The following is a 15600-nucleotide window of genomic DNA, read 5'->3' as shown; positions in this document are numbered from 1 at the left end:
GCAAGAGAGAGTGAGAGAGGAGGAAGGCAGGAATACAGAAACGCGGAGTGAGGGGGGTGGGGTGGGCGGGGGAGGCAGAGAGGGAGAGGGAGGGAGGCAAGGAGGAAGGAACGGAAAGTTTATGTACATAAACCTTTTTTAAAAAGTATTGTTGCACCTGGTAGCTAGCTTTCGTGACACAGAAATGAGAGGTCTGTTCAGTGCTTAAATAGCTGAGAAACAATGGGATAGTGCAGGAAAGTTAACAATTAACAGTCTCAGCTTAAATTTTGTAACTGCAGGGAACTGGAAACACAGCTGCCTCTCTCTTCAACAAAAGCGGGTCTCCTGGTTAAGAGAAAAATTTTTAACATCTTAAGTTCTGAAAAATAAGCAGCTTAGAGTTGAATGACTATCGTTCAGCTATGGTTTTAATCAGCCTGCTCATACTTAACTATCTCTGCTCATTTTAAAAAAGAGCAGCTGAGAGAGGAATAGGGAGGCTTTTGAAATGCCTTTTACTTTGCTCTCTTAAATGAGGGTACAGAGCAATAAAGAGAGTTGAAGGCATCCAGCTGAAAAGAAGCAGCAAGGAAGATGGGTCTGCTAAGTGTGGATTTGCTGATCACGCTTCAGATCTTGCCGGTCTTTTTCTCCAATTGCCTCTTCCTTGCGCTGTATGACTCTGTGATTCTCCTGAAGCACATGGTGCTGTTTCTGAGCCGCTCTAAGTCTGGGCGCGGTGAATGGAGGAGGATGCTGACCTCGGAGGGGCTGCGCTGCGTCTGGAACAGCTTCCTCCTGGACGCCTACAAGCAGGTGAGTGCACGGGGATGGGGACTGTCAGCTTGGGATGGGTGAGCTGGGATGAGCATCCCGCTTGTCAGAGAAGAAGGAAAGGGAATGACTCTATGCAGTGCAGACTATCTCCTATATGATGTTAACTTTGATGGGAGAGGTATAAGCTGAAGGGATCAGTACTTCTAAGTCGGAGCTAAGCGTTCACGGGATTCTGGAGCTGCTGACTCTCTGCTCTGCCACTAACTGTGCAGCTGTGGCCATGTCACTCAGGTTAGGTGTGCCTCAGTTTCCTCACCATCACGAATAATAATCTTCATATTTTTAAAGTATTTCAAGATCTTCTTATAAGAATAATTGTAAAATGCTCTAGATATTTTCACAGCTGTTATTTGTTTGCCGTGTGAGATTCTCCGATATTATAAAATGTCTGCATCTTTAGATAGAGCTCCACAGAGATAGATGTCAGCTACCGTAGCACAGAGAATTGTTTTGCTTAGAGTAAAACACAGAAATGAACCATTGTCCTGACACTGGCTTTTTCTATTACTCATGTTAACTTTTATGTTGGACAAAGCATCCAAGTAATAAAACTAGGCACAGAGTAAAATAGTGACCTTTTTTTCCTTCATGAAAACAGTGACAGAGGGACATGTCAAGAGGTTAAAAATGAACTTGATTAGCTGTCGGACAGCTGCCTGGTGATTTAAGATAATAAAGCCAATAGCAGTTATGCAACATGTACTTTTATTTTCCTCTTAAGATTTCTTCAAACATTACCCAGTAGTGCTGCCCAGGTCTGATGAGGTAGCTATAGTTCCCTTTTATAGATTAAAAAGGTGGACCCAAACCCATGAAATTTCTTGCACAGACCACCCAGTTAGTAAGTAGAAGAGCTGAATTCAGAGTTCTGTGGCTTTCAAAACAGTGCTTAGTCTGTTGATGTGTTGTCTTATTTAGACCATCTAATTTTAATATACCCCATGTGATATCATCCAAATGACAGGTCTCTTTTCTGAAACATTTCTTTTTGTATCATCTTCCCCCCCAATTCACTTTTTCACCTCTACAATGGCATTTGTATTTCCTCTTATCTAAACATGTGAAGAGCTGGTGGTGTTGGTGTTTTCTGGCTTTGTGATATGGAATACAATCTGCTTAGCCTGAAACCCAAGACATGGGGACATTAATTTTCAGTGTAAGACAAATATAAATAACACTATCTTTTGCCAAATGGGTCAACCTCTTACTGCCACCTTAGGAATCATCCAGCTGGCTACCCAAGTAAAATAATGCTGAATGAAGCCCACTATTCTCCTAGCCTGTTTAGTCTTTGTTTTTATTCCCTTCATAGACATTAACTACATTTTACAGTGGCCTTTGTAAATGGGTCGGTGAACACAATCATTCCCATTTTACAGACAAGGGAAGGCAGGACAGTTAACACATGACTTGGTCAAGGCTCCAGTGGAAGTTTGTAGCACGACTCTGTGACAGTCAAATTTCCAGTTTCCACATTTGCAACCTGTGTGCAGTCTGGGATCTGGAGAAGTTGTGAAGCTGTAAGGAACCTTATATTCATAAGATATTTTCAATCTCACTTTCCTTAAATTACACAAAATGATTTAAAATTAAGATATTGCCTGCCTTTCTGTAGTTTCCAAACTAAGTCATGCTTTGCCTTTCCTTCAGTACTGTTGATGTCAGCCGTGGATGCTACAGGGATGATGACTCTATTTTTGTGCTATTTTTGGTGTTGGTAATGAAATTCACCCCTTGAACTTTGGCAATTTTGTTCTCTCTCTTATCACCATTAAATGACCCAGGTCATTCAGGCTAATCAGGCTTTAAGGTCCCTAGAATGAAATCTGGGCCTCAATGAACTCGGCAGAAAAATACATATAAATATAACCAAATTTTATCACCTTGTTCCAAAAAGGGGAAAAAGTCCATTCATGGCAGTTATACTTAAGGCAAAAGGAACTGACCAACAGTTAATTCATGGAAAGACTCTGTTAACAGAATTATGGGCCATAAGCACAGAAGATAATTGGAAAACCTTGATTGTCACAGAAAGGTACTTAAGTGTAGAAATCAAATTATAAAGGGGACACAATAAACTGAGGAATAATATTGGAAGAAGAGTCATCACCTCCACAATAGATGAGAATCTCCTTTTGTTTCTGTAAGGAAGAAAAAGGAAAAAAGTTTCAGCTGAAAGGTTGTACTGGTAGAATTGAAAATGATTGAAACGTATTCTGCTTTGTGACAAGTTTAAAAAGCATGAAAAATAGTGAAATATATTAAAGAATGTCCCACAAAGCATATTTGTCATTACATTACCCTTTTCCAAATCCTGACTAGGACTGCCCAGTTATGGTATCTTAATCTGAAACAACTATGAAGGGCAAGAAATGAAAATATCATGGAATCTGGACATTAAACAGCATACCAAAATGCAGTCAATACCATAACCACTTGTGCTTATTGGTCCAGTTTACTAGCTGAAGTCAGAAATTAGCCAAGTACTTAAACAGGTACTTAAGCTCATTCCATTGAGGAGTATTTATGAAATAACCACTATTTTTCAGCTTGAATAATAGAATTGCAGATGTCTGAGATAACCAAAGGTAGACAGCCAATTAGCAGAAGACTGGATCAAAAAAGTAACCATGCTTAGTTTTATTGTGTTTTGTGTTACTTACATAGAACTCTTCCTGTGTACATTTTCATAACATTTTTCACAAAAGCACCTGATGTAAAATTTCTATTTACAGAAAAAATTATTGGAAGCCATTCCAGAACAACACTGTGGGTAGATGCTCTTTTCTAAATTAAAGTAAATTTACTGCAAGAAAGGACCTCTTCCTTGAAAACACACAGACTGTCCCAGAATGATTTCTTTTTTTTCCCCAAGACTAATGCCTACAAGATATGACCTTGGAATGGTTAGAGTATATTTGAAAACAGCTATTCTGATGTATTTTCTCTTTTTCTAGAAAAACTTTTTAATATCTTACTCAAACTTCAACTTTTTTTTTCCTGCTTTTTCTTCTTATTAAGTATTATTGCACATGACTTTCTTGAGGGCAATCATTTCATGGGTAAGATTACCTAGCAACAGTTGAAGATTTTAACATCCTCAGTGGGGAAACAATGCAAAATTTTTGGTATTATATGTAGAGCATATTTTTTTATTGGAACATTCTATATGACTGTTTTTTTCCACATATGAGAGTTCTATTGGAATCAAAATAGTTGCTCTTTTGTTTATTTTGATTTGTAATGTAAATTTTGTCAATGATTAATATATTTTTTTATTTTACTTCCTTAGTTCTCAGTTCAGTATTTGTCACACTCACTGTTGATACTGTCTACACTACACCAGGTTTGTGATTTATAGACCATCCTCCTATTATTTCCCAAGAGGCAAATGTGTCTTACATTACAAGGGATTCTTTAGGACCAGATTAACTGTTATAACAGAGATAAATACAGCTAGCAGTCAAGTTAACTTTATATAATTGAAAGTGTGTAAAAGTTTTGTTTAAATATTCTTTTTCATATATGTATGTGTGTGGGTAAGAATTTACACTTCTGTATGTGTTTGCATGTATAAAGATATATATACCTGAGTGTATCGTCTGTCTCTATACTTGTACATACATATATGTATAGAAACGCAAAAGTGCACATACGTAAACATACATAATCTAGTCTTCCAGGAGTCAGTCCTCTCTCATTTCTCTGTATATGTGTACACTTACATGTGTGTGTATGTATACATATGTATGGATATGAATGCAGACACAATTACTGATGAGAGAGAAATAATGAGACTTTTGGGGAGGGTGTTAGTGTGACTTCTGCATGATTTACATGGACTATTTCTACAAATACCAGTGAAGCATTTGTTTTACCCTACAGTATGTACATGTATCACACATCTGCAGAAATCCAGAAAAAAAGCTAGCGAAGTTTTGTGGGAAAAAAAATTCCTTTTAAAAGCTTTTTTTACCTTCTTAATTCTTATGATTTATTTAGTACTGGGATGGATAGGCTTTCTAGGGTTTCAGGGGTGAGAAATCGTTATCTTACAATGCTTTTAAAATGGGTTCAAAAAAGTTTGTGCCCATTAGCAAGTGCCCAGTGTTGAGGCCTCATGCTGGGATCGTTTCCAGTGCCAGATATGAGCTCTGTGTTTCAGCAAGGTAGAGTTACCATTCCTGATCTCCAGTAGAGAGCTCTAACATTATCCTTGAGGAGATCATCCCTCTTCTCCACCTCAGTGCAGGGAAGACAGGGGGAAGACCTTAATGGCATCTCCCTGGAGCAGCCAAATCCTTAGGAATGCAGTGGTGCATCTATGGGGGCAACACACACGTGTGCACATAACACACTTGTGTGTAAACATGCGTCACAGGCCTTAGAGGGATGTTGGTATCTCAGGTGATGGATGGTGATAGGTGTGGTGTGTACTTGTATAGCTTTTTACTGCCTTTAGAGTGGGCCAGCAGCAAGCTCTGGCATGACAACCCCAACACAGGGGAACGGCTGGCACAGGATCCCAGATTAACAGCATAGGCCCAGCTTTGGATGTAGCAGCAAGTCAATTGGTTCAGTAAACACCCCGTGGGATTTTCCTGAGATTTCAGGGAGGAACAGTTAAATTACTTTGGCTACTTTTGCCTGCCTGATAAGTACAACTTCCAAAATAAATCCTTATGCAAAACAAAACTGTCCAAAAACTGACATGTTAAGCACATCCTGCATAGCATCATCACAAAAATATCTGTGAAAGTAATATAAAAGCATGAATCCTCTACCTATCTTTGGCTGTTCAGTAACTCTTTGCTTTTTGGGGAAATCTTTTAAAGGTTGGAACAAAGATATAACCTCCATACTTTGTATTTGTTTTGTCTGGCAAGGTAAAGAAATGTCTCTCTCTGCATTTAATAGTGATAAAAGGGAATTTGTGAAAGAAAGCCTGTTGTATAATTTCAGGGTTTAGAACTAGACATTGTGTGGTATTAAAATATATTATTGATTTTACAAAGTTCAGCTTTAGCAGAATTGCTTTCATTGACATTTGCAAATGAAAACAATCTTGAAAGAACTGAGAAAAACAAAACAAAACCACAGTTAAAACCTCTCCTGCAGGGTTATGAACAAAAATTCAACAGGATTTGGGCCTTTGTCATTATTATTAAAGCATTGTCATTATTATTAATACATTATATACAAATAATCATGTTTGTTATAGTAGTGTCTGAGGACCAGCTTATACCAGGGACCCATTGTACCCTAGGCAATGCCCTAATAAAAGGAGCAGACAGTTGGTCCAATGGAACTTAGAGTTCAACCACTCAAGACAGACAAAAAACAGGAAAAGGAATATGAGGTCTCATTATACTTATTTCATTTTGTGGGGCTAACTTCATTCTTCCACACCATCTCTTTGCAATCCTCCATTTTCACCCTCATGTGCGAAAAACTGATGGAAAAAACACTTGCTTTGTTGTCAAAGCCTTGCGAAAAACCCCTTTGGCTGTGATAGACACAAAAAATTAGCTAACAGGTACAGTTCAGGAAAAGGATCATACATGTTTCTTGTGCCCTGGCTCTACGTCTGGCAAAACCACTACTATGAATTCATAGGGTCCTAAAGCTGAGTTTAAAAAAAAAAAAAAAAGTCACCCAAATTAGACTCAAATGCCCTCCAGGTGCTGAAGCAAAGGCCTCTGTCATCTGTAGGTAGAGCCCACCAGGGCAGCCAGTAGCTCAGTGGCCATAGTGTAGTAGGCCATGCTCCAATCTTGAGGGAAACATAAAGCCCTTGAAAGGCTTTCTCCAGGTTCCTCAATCAGAGGAACTAATATTATCCATAAGAGTGCAAGGCAAAAGGCTTCTTTGTGCTTTCCCTATGCCATACATACTCATTTGTGGGACTGGCAGCTTTTAAATAGAGAGAACAGCATTTGACTAGTTATTTTTATCTTGACTGTACCCTGCTGTCTCCCACTTCCCTCCCTCAGCTCTACACACCTGATCCTGAATAAAAGACTGTGGGAGAGCTCAAGTAATTTCCAGTCCCTGCTCTCCAACTCAAGTAATTGAGTCTGCTAAAGTAAGCTACCATCTCACCAAGGCAAATGAAAAGATTCTGCACCTCTACACTACTCCAGACCAGGGTCTCCTGTGATTTTTATCAATTGTACAACTCTGGGTCATATAAATAAAGACTAAATTAATAGTTTGTACAAATTTCCCACCCAGAGTCTGATTATGATTTGGATGAAAATATATCTAGCTAAGTGGGATTAAATCAAAGCAGAGAATTTGAAAAAGTGCAAAAGGCTCAGGGGGTTTAGTTTCTTACCAATAGCTGCACTGCAGTCCCAAACATAGCATGTGCATACTTAAATGACTAATATCACTGTTAATTGTCTGGCAGCATCTATTTTCTTTAGGGGCAAATTGACACCGCCTGATAAGTCTGCCAAATTGTTTGAAAATCCCTGATGCAGGGAATGAAAGCTGTGTTCCAGTGCACAGGATATAAGGAAGGTTATGCTAAAGTTGATAAAAGTAAAACAAGAAAAAAGGAAAGGTATATGAGGAGACGATGTTTTGTCCATGGGGCTTTACCCAGTCCTTATGGAGAATGTACCACAAAGTTTTAGCAGTATGTGCTATTTCTAGCCTGCAGTTTATGAATAGGGCTTTCTCTCCTGCTCCTACATCTTCATTTTGCAGACTGCATGCTAAAGCATCAGCAAGCTTGTTCGCTTTTCACTCTGTATGCAGACTCAGAACAAGCTGTCCAGCAAACACAAAATTCTCACAAATGATGAGAGTCACTGCTTTGGTGTTGGTGATTGCTTTTGCTGATGGCTGGGCTGGCTCTCAGATTTGGTTGGCCTACCTTGCGTGTCCCATGCAGACTGTGTGGGAGGGGATGCCTGCGTGCTGCCTGGTTTCTACCTCATTCAGAAGGCTGGCACCGAATGCCCAAATGTTCACGCACAAAAGTACGTGATTATGGAAATGCTGGATTGCGTGTGAGGGGAATTCTGCTAGTTTGTTTCTCAGAATTTATATTTTGCCTGCTTTTGTGTGAGATTTCAAAAGCGTTTTGGCTGAATACATGGGGGTTTTTGTTTGTTTTCTCATTGCACTGATTTTCTTTTCCAAGAGCTATTTTTTCTTTCAATAAATAACAACAAAGAAGACGGCCAAGGCCTACAATGCAGATGATCAGCAAGGATGATATTGTCATCCTGTGTCAATCGGTTCAGAGCCTGGTGAAATAAACAGTCTCTTGGGAACGTCAGTGCTTCATCAAGACCAATTAGTGGAGATGCCGCTGCTGCTTATGTTTAAGCATTAACGACTGGGCAGGGCTGCGTTTTGGAGTGCCTGACACTGGCATGGAACAAGGCACCGACCTAATTACTTCTCTACAAGAGCAGAAAATGCCTCGTGAATGCCTGCTTGGCAAGGATGTCTCATTAAGGGGAAAAAACCCATCACAAGCACTCCTAGAAACAAAAATTAAAATGATAGGTAACCTGCGGCCATGGGACTTACTTCATGACTGTGGGAAATGAAGAGAAAGTTACACAAGGTGATATATAGATGTATAAGGGCTTCTTTGTACTTTGTTTCCTCAGTCTCTATTTTTTTAGTCAATAAGGAGTATGAGAGTCAGAATGCAAGCTTGCATTGTTGAAGAATAGTGAAATATGTTGCCACCTCTGGTATCAATGTTAAATAGGATTTGAAGGGCATTCCCAAGTTGATGTCTTATGAAAGTTGTTTTATTAGTCTATTCCTTCAGGGTTTGCAAACTTGCCTAGGAAATCAAGCATTTGGTAGACCTGAGTGAGGAGCTGACAATGAGGAACTTAAAATATATAGCTTCTCTTTCTGCCTAAAGATGACCAAGAAGCAAACTGTGGTTTCCCTTTTCAAGAGTGTTGGCTAGATATTTTCAATCACAATAGTTTTGTTAAAATAAAACCAGAAGAGTAAGCGGAAATAGCTGCTCAGGTGTTTCTTTTGTCCTGAGCAGCTCTGTTCACTGCTGAGTTTTATGTGCTTCTTTTTGCCTTTATTTTTCTTTTCCTCTAAAGAGTGGCAGCAGATATCAAAAATTCAAAGTGTGCTCCTTAATTGTGATTTGTGAGATAAATAACATGCCTCTACTTCTTTTCTTTGACTGGATGAGCACACACTCCTAAATACTGAGGTCCATTATTCATCCAGGGAGTGGGTGCAGCACAAATACTTACATGTCAGGCTTTGCCCAAAAGGCACATTTTGGGCAAGCTAGCTCTGAAAAACTATTTACGTGGTAGTGCAGGAACAGTTAAGCTTTCTAGGTAAAGACGGATCTAGAGTTTTTGCAGATATGCACATGGTTTTTCTTGAGATGTGCCTTTTTTTGATAGTCACCAACTTATCACAAAATGCTGAGTTGTTTAGATGGCTTCTGGATTGAATGCGTTCCTCAGGATGGCCATGTGGATGCCACATGATCTTGACCTGTGTATTTCTTTGTTCAAGTGTGGCCCTTTACCTTACTCACTCCTGATTTGCCTATCTTACTTCACAGAATGGCACAGAGAAATGAAGTGATCAACAGCTGAACAGAAGAGTACCTGCTACCTGCTAAGGTGTAGGTGGCCTTAAACACTGTAAGATGCTTAATGCTACTTCTTAAATGCAAGAGCCTGAGTCTCTGAGTCTGCCTCTCTCCAGACAAGTCATTTTTTCTCGAAAACTGGGATAGAGATCTTTTCTTTCTTTGAGTTCAGTGGACAGCACACTCACACAGCAGGTCCTAAACTCAGTTGTTCGAAGCCTCTCGCTTTCAAAGGCAAAGAAGCACAAGGCTTTTTTAAAGCTGTTGCCAGGCTCTAGCAGAGAGCAATGCTGCAGGCACAGGTTTTCAGGGACAGGGGCACAACTGGCTGTGCTTTCTTGGGTCATCACTTGTTTGTCTTGCCTGTGGTGCAGCAGCACATCCTCTGCTTCCAGTGGCATGATGACCACACAGTTGACATGGCAAGGTCTGTGGGTCTCAGGCAGTCTTTCTTTCTGTGACTCTCTTTCTTGCTGATCTCTGAGTGAGAATGTCAGCATGGTTGTGTTTCAATTTGCCTCACAGAAAATAGTCAAAATAATGTTTATATTGTGTGACAGCATGCCCTGAGACCTCATATAGCTGTGAAGTCGGGCAGCTTTAAGGGCTGTGTCTTACAAACTTTGCTTTGGTTAGACTTTTGCTTTTGTTGCTATTCTGCTGAAATAGTTCAGAGTCACGAATAACTAGATTTGTTTGAAGTGGTCAGGTTTCTCAGTGAGAAATGGAGGATTCAGTGTGAACCATCTACTTGCCTTTGGATCTGTGTGCAGCAGCAACTGCATGATTTCAGTATTCAGCTGTTGTCTCAGTTTCTTACTGTATCTGACTCACTAGGATACCCCATAATGTAATGTAAAATAGAAGTGTACCAAAAATCAGTTATTTATTCAGTTTTTACACAGTTCTCATTTAGCATTAACTTCTATAGACTGTAATTGTTGTAGTTTCAGAAAGAAATACATAAAATGTGAAAGACTTCTGAATTTGGCCCTGTATGTTTCCTTCAAAACAAGACTTCTGAACATAATCAAATAGTGCATAGAGAGAGAAAGAGTCAGGGAAATACAAAGGATAATTACATTGTTGTACTAGAGCTTGATGTTAAAGGCAGATACATAGGAATTGCTGTAGCAGAGCTCATTAAAAACTAATTGTGTTATGTAATAATGTGTTGTGGTTCTACAGTAGTTATCAGCTAAGGATCTTGGAGCCCTCTGCAGGCCCCACCTCATTCTGGCACTCCCTTCTGTGAGATGCTTAAATTCTGCCTTTTTTTTTCTTTAGATACGCAAGTAGAAATGGTCAAGCAAAATTTTTCCACAATTGCCTGTTATGTCCGAGTTACATCTGGAGCTGGAGCTGATAGAGCAGTTTATTTTCACCTCATCTTACTTCAACCATCACATAAACTTTTGCCTTTTTGTGCTGGTTTTTTCCCCCCAGTCATCTTGTAAAGAATCATTGCAGTATAAGGAAATGTGTCACTCAGTCACTGATGAAATTACTGCAAATTGGTTCGAAGAAATTTTAGACAGTGAAATCCTGGATGGTCCACTGGCAAAACAGAATGTACAATGAGTGGACATCTGCAAAGATCTCAGAGATCTCTTGTTTGGTACTCTATTTTCATTCTTGGATTGCAGGATGGAAGAGAATAGATAACCATGAAATTTTCAAACCTCTGAAAATTGAGAGGTACTGCATGTGTTGTGAAGATCAGGAATATAACGCAGAATGATTTTTGAGAATTGGAAAAATAGCTTAAAATGTAGAATTCAGTTCAATGAGGCTGGGTGGAAAGGATAAAATTCAGACAGATGAAGTACTCAAATCCATGATGGGAAGTAACTAGAAAGGCAGAAAAAGGACCTAGGCATTTCACTAGCTTTTAGCTTTTAGCTAGGCATTTCACTAGCTAATCCCCAATCAACAGTCTTCTCTTTTTGCAAAACAACCATGATGTCTCATAAAAAGTAAATATCTAGAATGTATAAACAGGTGTAGCCTGTGAGCTACTCCATTACGTGAAGAAACTGTATGATTATTCTGAGAATTGGTAAATACACTGCTGAAGTTTTGAACACTGCACTTCAAGAAAGATGTAAATTAAGTGGAGACAACTCATTGAAAATGTCAGTGAAAAAAAATCCTGTCTTGAAAATTTGTCTCACAAAGGAAAATTAGAAGAAATTTGAGGTAGTCTGTCTGAAAGGAAATACATCAGGGTGGACAGGGCTATGTGTGTAGTGGACAGGACAAGACAATTTGATAAAATTTTCTAACATTTTTAACATTTCTCTGATCAAAATTTTTGACATTAATGAAGTAGTATGCCTGTCAGGAATGCTACATTTCCCTAAACTGTGAGTGGAGGAAGGCTAGATGAACTTTTTTTAAACTGCTGCTTTTGATGATTTGTTATATCCCCATGCTAGTGTCCATGCAGCTAGTTAAGTGTGCTTTTGGAAGACAGTAGTCATGAGGATACTCCCCAGGCAAGTCACACTAACTTGCTATGTTTTGATTTGTTCTGCCATCAGGTCAAACTGGGAGGAGAAGCCCCTAACTCCAGTGTAATCCACATAGCCAAGGGCAGTGATGGTAGCAGTAGCAGCTGGAAGAATGTTGGTGGCAAGTGTGGAACCAAATGCCACCTTCTGGACTTTGCCAACTCTGAGCGGCCACTGGTGGTCAACTTTGGCTCAGCTACCTGACCACCGTTCACAAGCCAGCTGTCGGCCTTCAGCAAGCTGGTGGAGGAGTTCTCTGGTGTGGCTGACTTTCTGTTGGTCTACATCGATGAAGCTCACCCATCAGATGGCTGGGCTGCTCCTGGAATCTCTCCCTCTTCATTTGAAGTTAAGAAACACAGGAACCAGGAAGAGAGATGTGCAGCTGCTCACCAGCTTCTGGAACACTTCTCCTTGCCACCTCAGTGCCAAGTGGTGGCTGACTGCATGGACAACAATGCCAACGTGGCTTACGGGGTTTCATTTGAGCGAGTATGCATTGTGCAGAGACAAAAAATCGCCTACCTGGGAGGCAAAGGCCCCTTTTTCTACAACCTGCAGGAAGTTCGGCTTTGGCTGGAACAAAACTTCAGCAAAAGATGAAATCCATTCTCTACAGAAGCTATGTTAACAGATATGTCCCTTTAAGGAGATGCAAAAGGGAAAAAAAAGAGAACGTGTTGGTTTGAATAAAACCTTTCAGACGATCGCAGGAGAACACATTTGATAACAATTTCAAGTGAATGTTAATGAGGAAAAGAAAATTTAAAAAAATCTAGCTCCACAGAAACATTGTCTGAAAAAAAATCCCACTCCTGTGCTTGCTGTAGAACAGAAGAGGTGAACAAGCTTCTGTGAAAAGGTGCTGCTGGCAAGCAGGAAGAGTGGTGAGATAAGACCTGTCTCCCAGGAACACCTCTCATGATGTGTCAGCTCTGGGGTGAGCCAGAGGAAGCATTTCTGCTTGGAAGGCATTCCATGGAAAGGCAGTGCTATGCATTATTTCAGAAATGCTTCTTTAGCCCTCTGTGGCCAATGCAAAGAACCTGGGAGGAGCAAGAAGTTTGCAATTACTTGCATAGAAATGCAGTGGAGTGTAGTGATTGTCCTCTCTTGGTAGAGAAGTTATTGTTTAGGGACTGCGGGAACCACCATGCAATGCATAGCTCAGGCAGACTGGCTGCTCAGATCAAGATGAACCATTTTCTGCTGGTATTTGTACTCTCTGTGGACACCTCTGCACAGCATATTAACTATGTAATGCTACCTATATGTTTGTGTCTGGTATGCAGGCCTGTGCCTGCTGAGAAAGATGTTAAAATTTGTGGAGTTGGATCAAAAAGACAAAGGATATCCAATAAGCCCATTACCATTTGAAAACTAAAATAGTTAGACTATTTATAACAAAACATTGAGAACCATCTAGAGCATGTACCATGAGACAAAACTCAGATGATGTCAACCAAACCTGTGGTTCTCAGAGCTGACAACACACATTTAACAATATTCTCTGGTTCTCATCTCTGTTTCTTTACCCCACCTCCATCTGTTTCTCTCTAGCAATAGGCTTAAAGGTAATTTTTAGCTTCTAAAAAAATAACTTATTTCTCTCCTTTATTTTTATTTGAGATAATGACCTTGCAGGTGTATTTTGGGGATGGGGGAACTTATGCACAACTTTACCTCATTGAAATGGAAACCTATCCTGTCATTTACCCTGTTAAATGTAGTCATGCTGATTTTTGATATCTTAGATACCTGAAACTAGTTTATAGCTAGTTTATCTGAATATGATTATATGTTAGTTTATCTGCAGGTTAAGTTGTTTGTTGCCTTAGAATTGATTAGCTGCAGTTCTGCTAACAGATGAGCTGATAGTCTGTTTCACTCATGTTCTCAAAACCTTCCCAGAAGGGAAACAGGGAGGACAAATAGTGTGAATTAATGTGAATGAGTGTAAAAGGTGGTAGAATTGTCCTTCAAATGGATCTGAGGAATTAATCTTATGTTTAAAGAGATACTGTGAACTTAGAGTATGCATTAAGTATTTCTAAAACTAAAATAATTTGATCAAGCCTAATGAAAAGGCAGATTTACAATGAACTAACCCATTAGATCTGAAAAATGAAAACCCATATGGAAATGGACTATCCAAGCTTTCTCTCAACTTTGGCAGAAACACGAAACATATAAACAAAGTAAGTGGTGACTATCAAGTTAGTTCTTTTAATTTCTCATCCTACCCATTCTCAGGAATATGATGTGTTGACACACATAAATATTTCCATTTTCACAATGCCTATTAATATGGTGTATTTCTTCTTGCTAGGTTGTTAGTCAACATAGCCAATGTACAAGAAATTTGGAAATGTGTTTTCAAGCACAGATCTGAAATAATGACAGTAACATGGGTGATTTCTCCCATAATCAGATTCATGCTTCCCACCCTCACATTTTCCTCAACACACTGTTAAACATATACACACACACACAGTTTGGTAATGTGTGTCAGAGAAGGGTGTAAAGAATGATCTTCAGATCTCCTGGTGAGCCCCATTGCTTAGAAGGCATGCATCTCTGTGTGTGTATACATATGTATGCAGTTATGTATGCATCTGTATGTATATAATACATTTTTATGTAAGTATATACATATGCATGCACATATAAGTGGTGTCTAAGACCCTTTATAATAATTATTCTGTTCTCCCTTCACTATTAATACTGTAACTCACTACTCAGTGTGGAAGATTGTTATAGCTCTTCATGACTAACTGGGATATATAACTGAAATTTTTAAACCTAATATCATAGAAACAGTAATATAGCCCAACTTCATGGTTTATTTAATCCAGTGTCCTACCTCTGACTGTATCAGATGCTTCAGGGGAAGGTGCAATAGTTACTTACAGAACTTTCATTAGCTTCAGCCCTTATTATTTTTGCCTCTTCTAAAGTGATTGTTGATGTCTCATCATCCCTATGAGAGGCTGATCCTGAGTTTTGAAATTTAAATATTTTGTGAGGTGGAGGTTACTAAAGTGAAAAAACATCATGTTTAAGAACAAAGAAAACCAAAAGAAAACAGATTTTTTCTTTCAAATTTAAATTGACTGCTTTTCAATGTCATTCCCATCTCTTGCTATTATATGCTAAACCACCATAAACAGAAGTGATCCAAATTTTTCTTCTGTATGTCAGCCATTATAAAATATATATAGAAATTTATGTACCTTTTCTTTGTTTCTTAAGCCAAACAATAACTCATATTACAGGTCCATATTCTTTGCTTGTCCCTGAATCTCTTCTATTTTTGCTACACTGTCCTTTTACTTAGGTCAGTAAAGATATAGACTTTAATCCAAGTGAAAATATGTATTGATATACCCCGCACATCTTTTCCTTATATCCTATTCTTCAGTCATCTGAAACTTTCTTAATCCATAGCAGCTCCACAGCCTTTGTAAAACTTAAACTGGTCTTTTCTTTTCTCTTTTCCTCATTATGGTTTAAGTCTGAAGTGTTTGTCTGGGAAATGCTGGACAATAATTTAGCATGCCTTTAGTTCAGAGGAAAGAGCCTGAGTTAGAAATTCAATTTGTTAATACCCATTTGCATATCTAAAGTTACAATTATTTGTCAAGTCCATTTTCTCCTTTTGAA

At 39.0% G+C, this 15600-nt stretch overlaps 1 protein-coding gene across 2 annotated transcripts; it reads left to right on the top strand.

Moving 5' to 3' along the window:
* The first annotated feature begins 65 nt into the window (after positions 1-65).
* DIO2 (iodothyronine deiodinase 2) lies at positions 66-14017 on the top strand. 2 transcript variants are annotated; one of them, XM_027899394.1, is made up of 2 exons: positions 66-798; positions 11968-14017. In XM_027899394.1, the coding sequence occupies exons 1-2, from the start codon at positions 577-579 to the stop codon at positions 12583-12585; spliced, it is 840 nt and encodes a 279-aa protein (XP_027755195.1). In that variant the 5' UTR covers positions 66-576; the 3' UTR covers positions 12586-14017. The 2 variants fall into 2 exon arrangements, with proteins under 2 accessions (XP_027755195.1, XP_027755196.1); XM_027899395.1 differs by having other exon boundaries at positions 11968-12540.
* Positions 14018-15600: the final 1583 nt, after the last annotated feature.

Source organism: Empidonax traillii, unplaced genomic scaffold (genome assembly GCF_003031625.1).
Source record: "Empidonax traillii isolate 1590-97213 ecotype Southwest subspecies unplaced genomic scaffold, ASM303162v1 scaffold663:size352693, whole genome shotgun sequence".
NCBI lineage: Eukaryota > Metazoa > Chordata > Aves > Passeriformes > Tyrannidae > Empidonax > Empidonax traillii.
The sequence above is the reverse complement of the archived record's forward strand: the minus strand, read 5'-3'. Positions and strand labels throughout refer to the sequence as shown.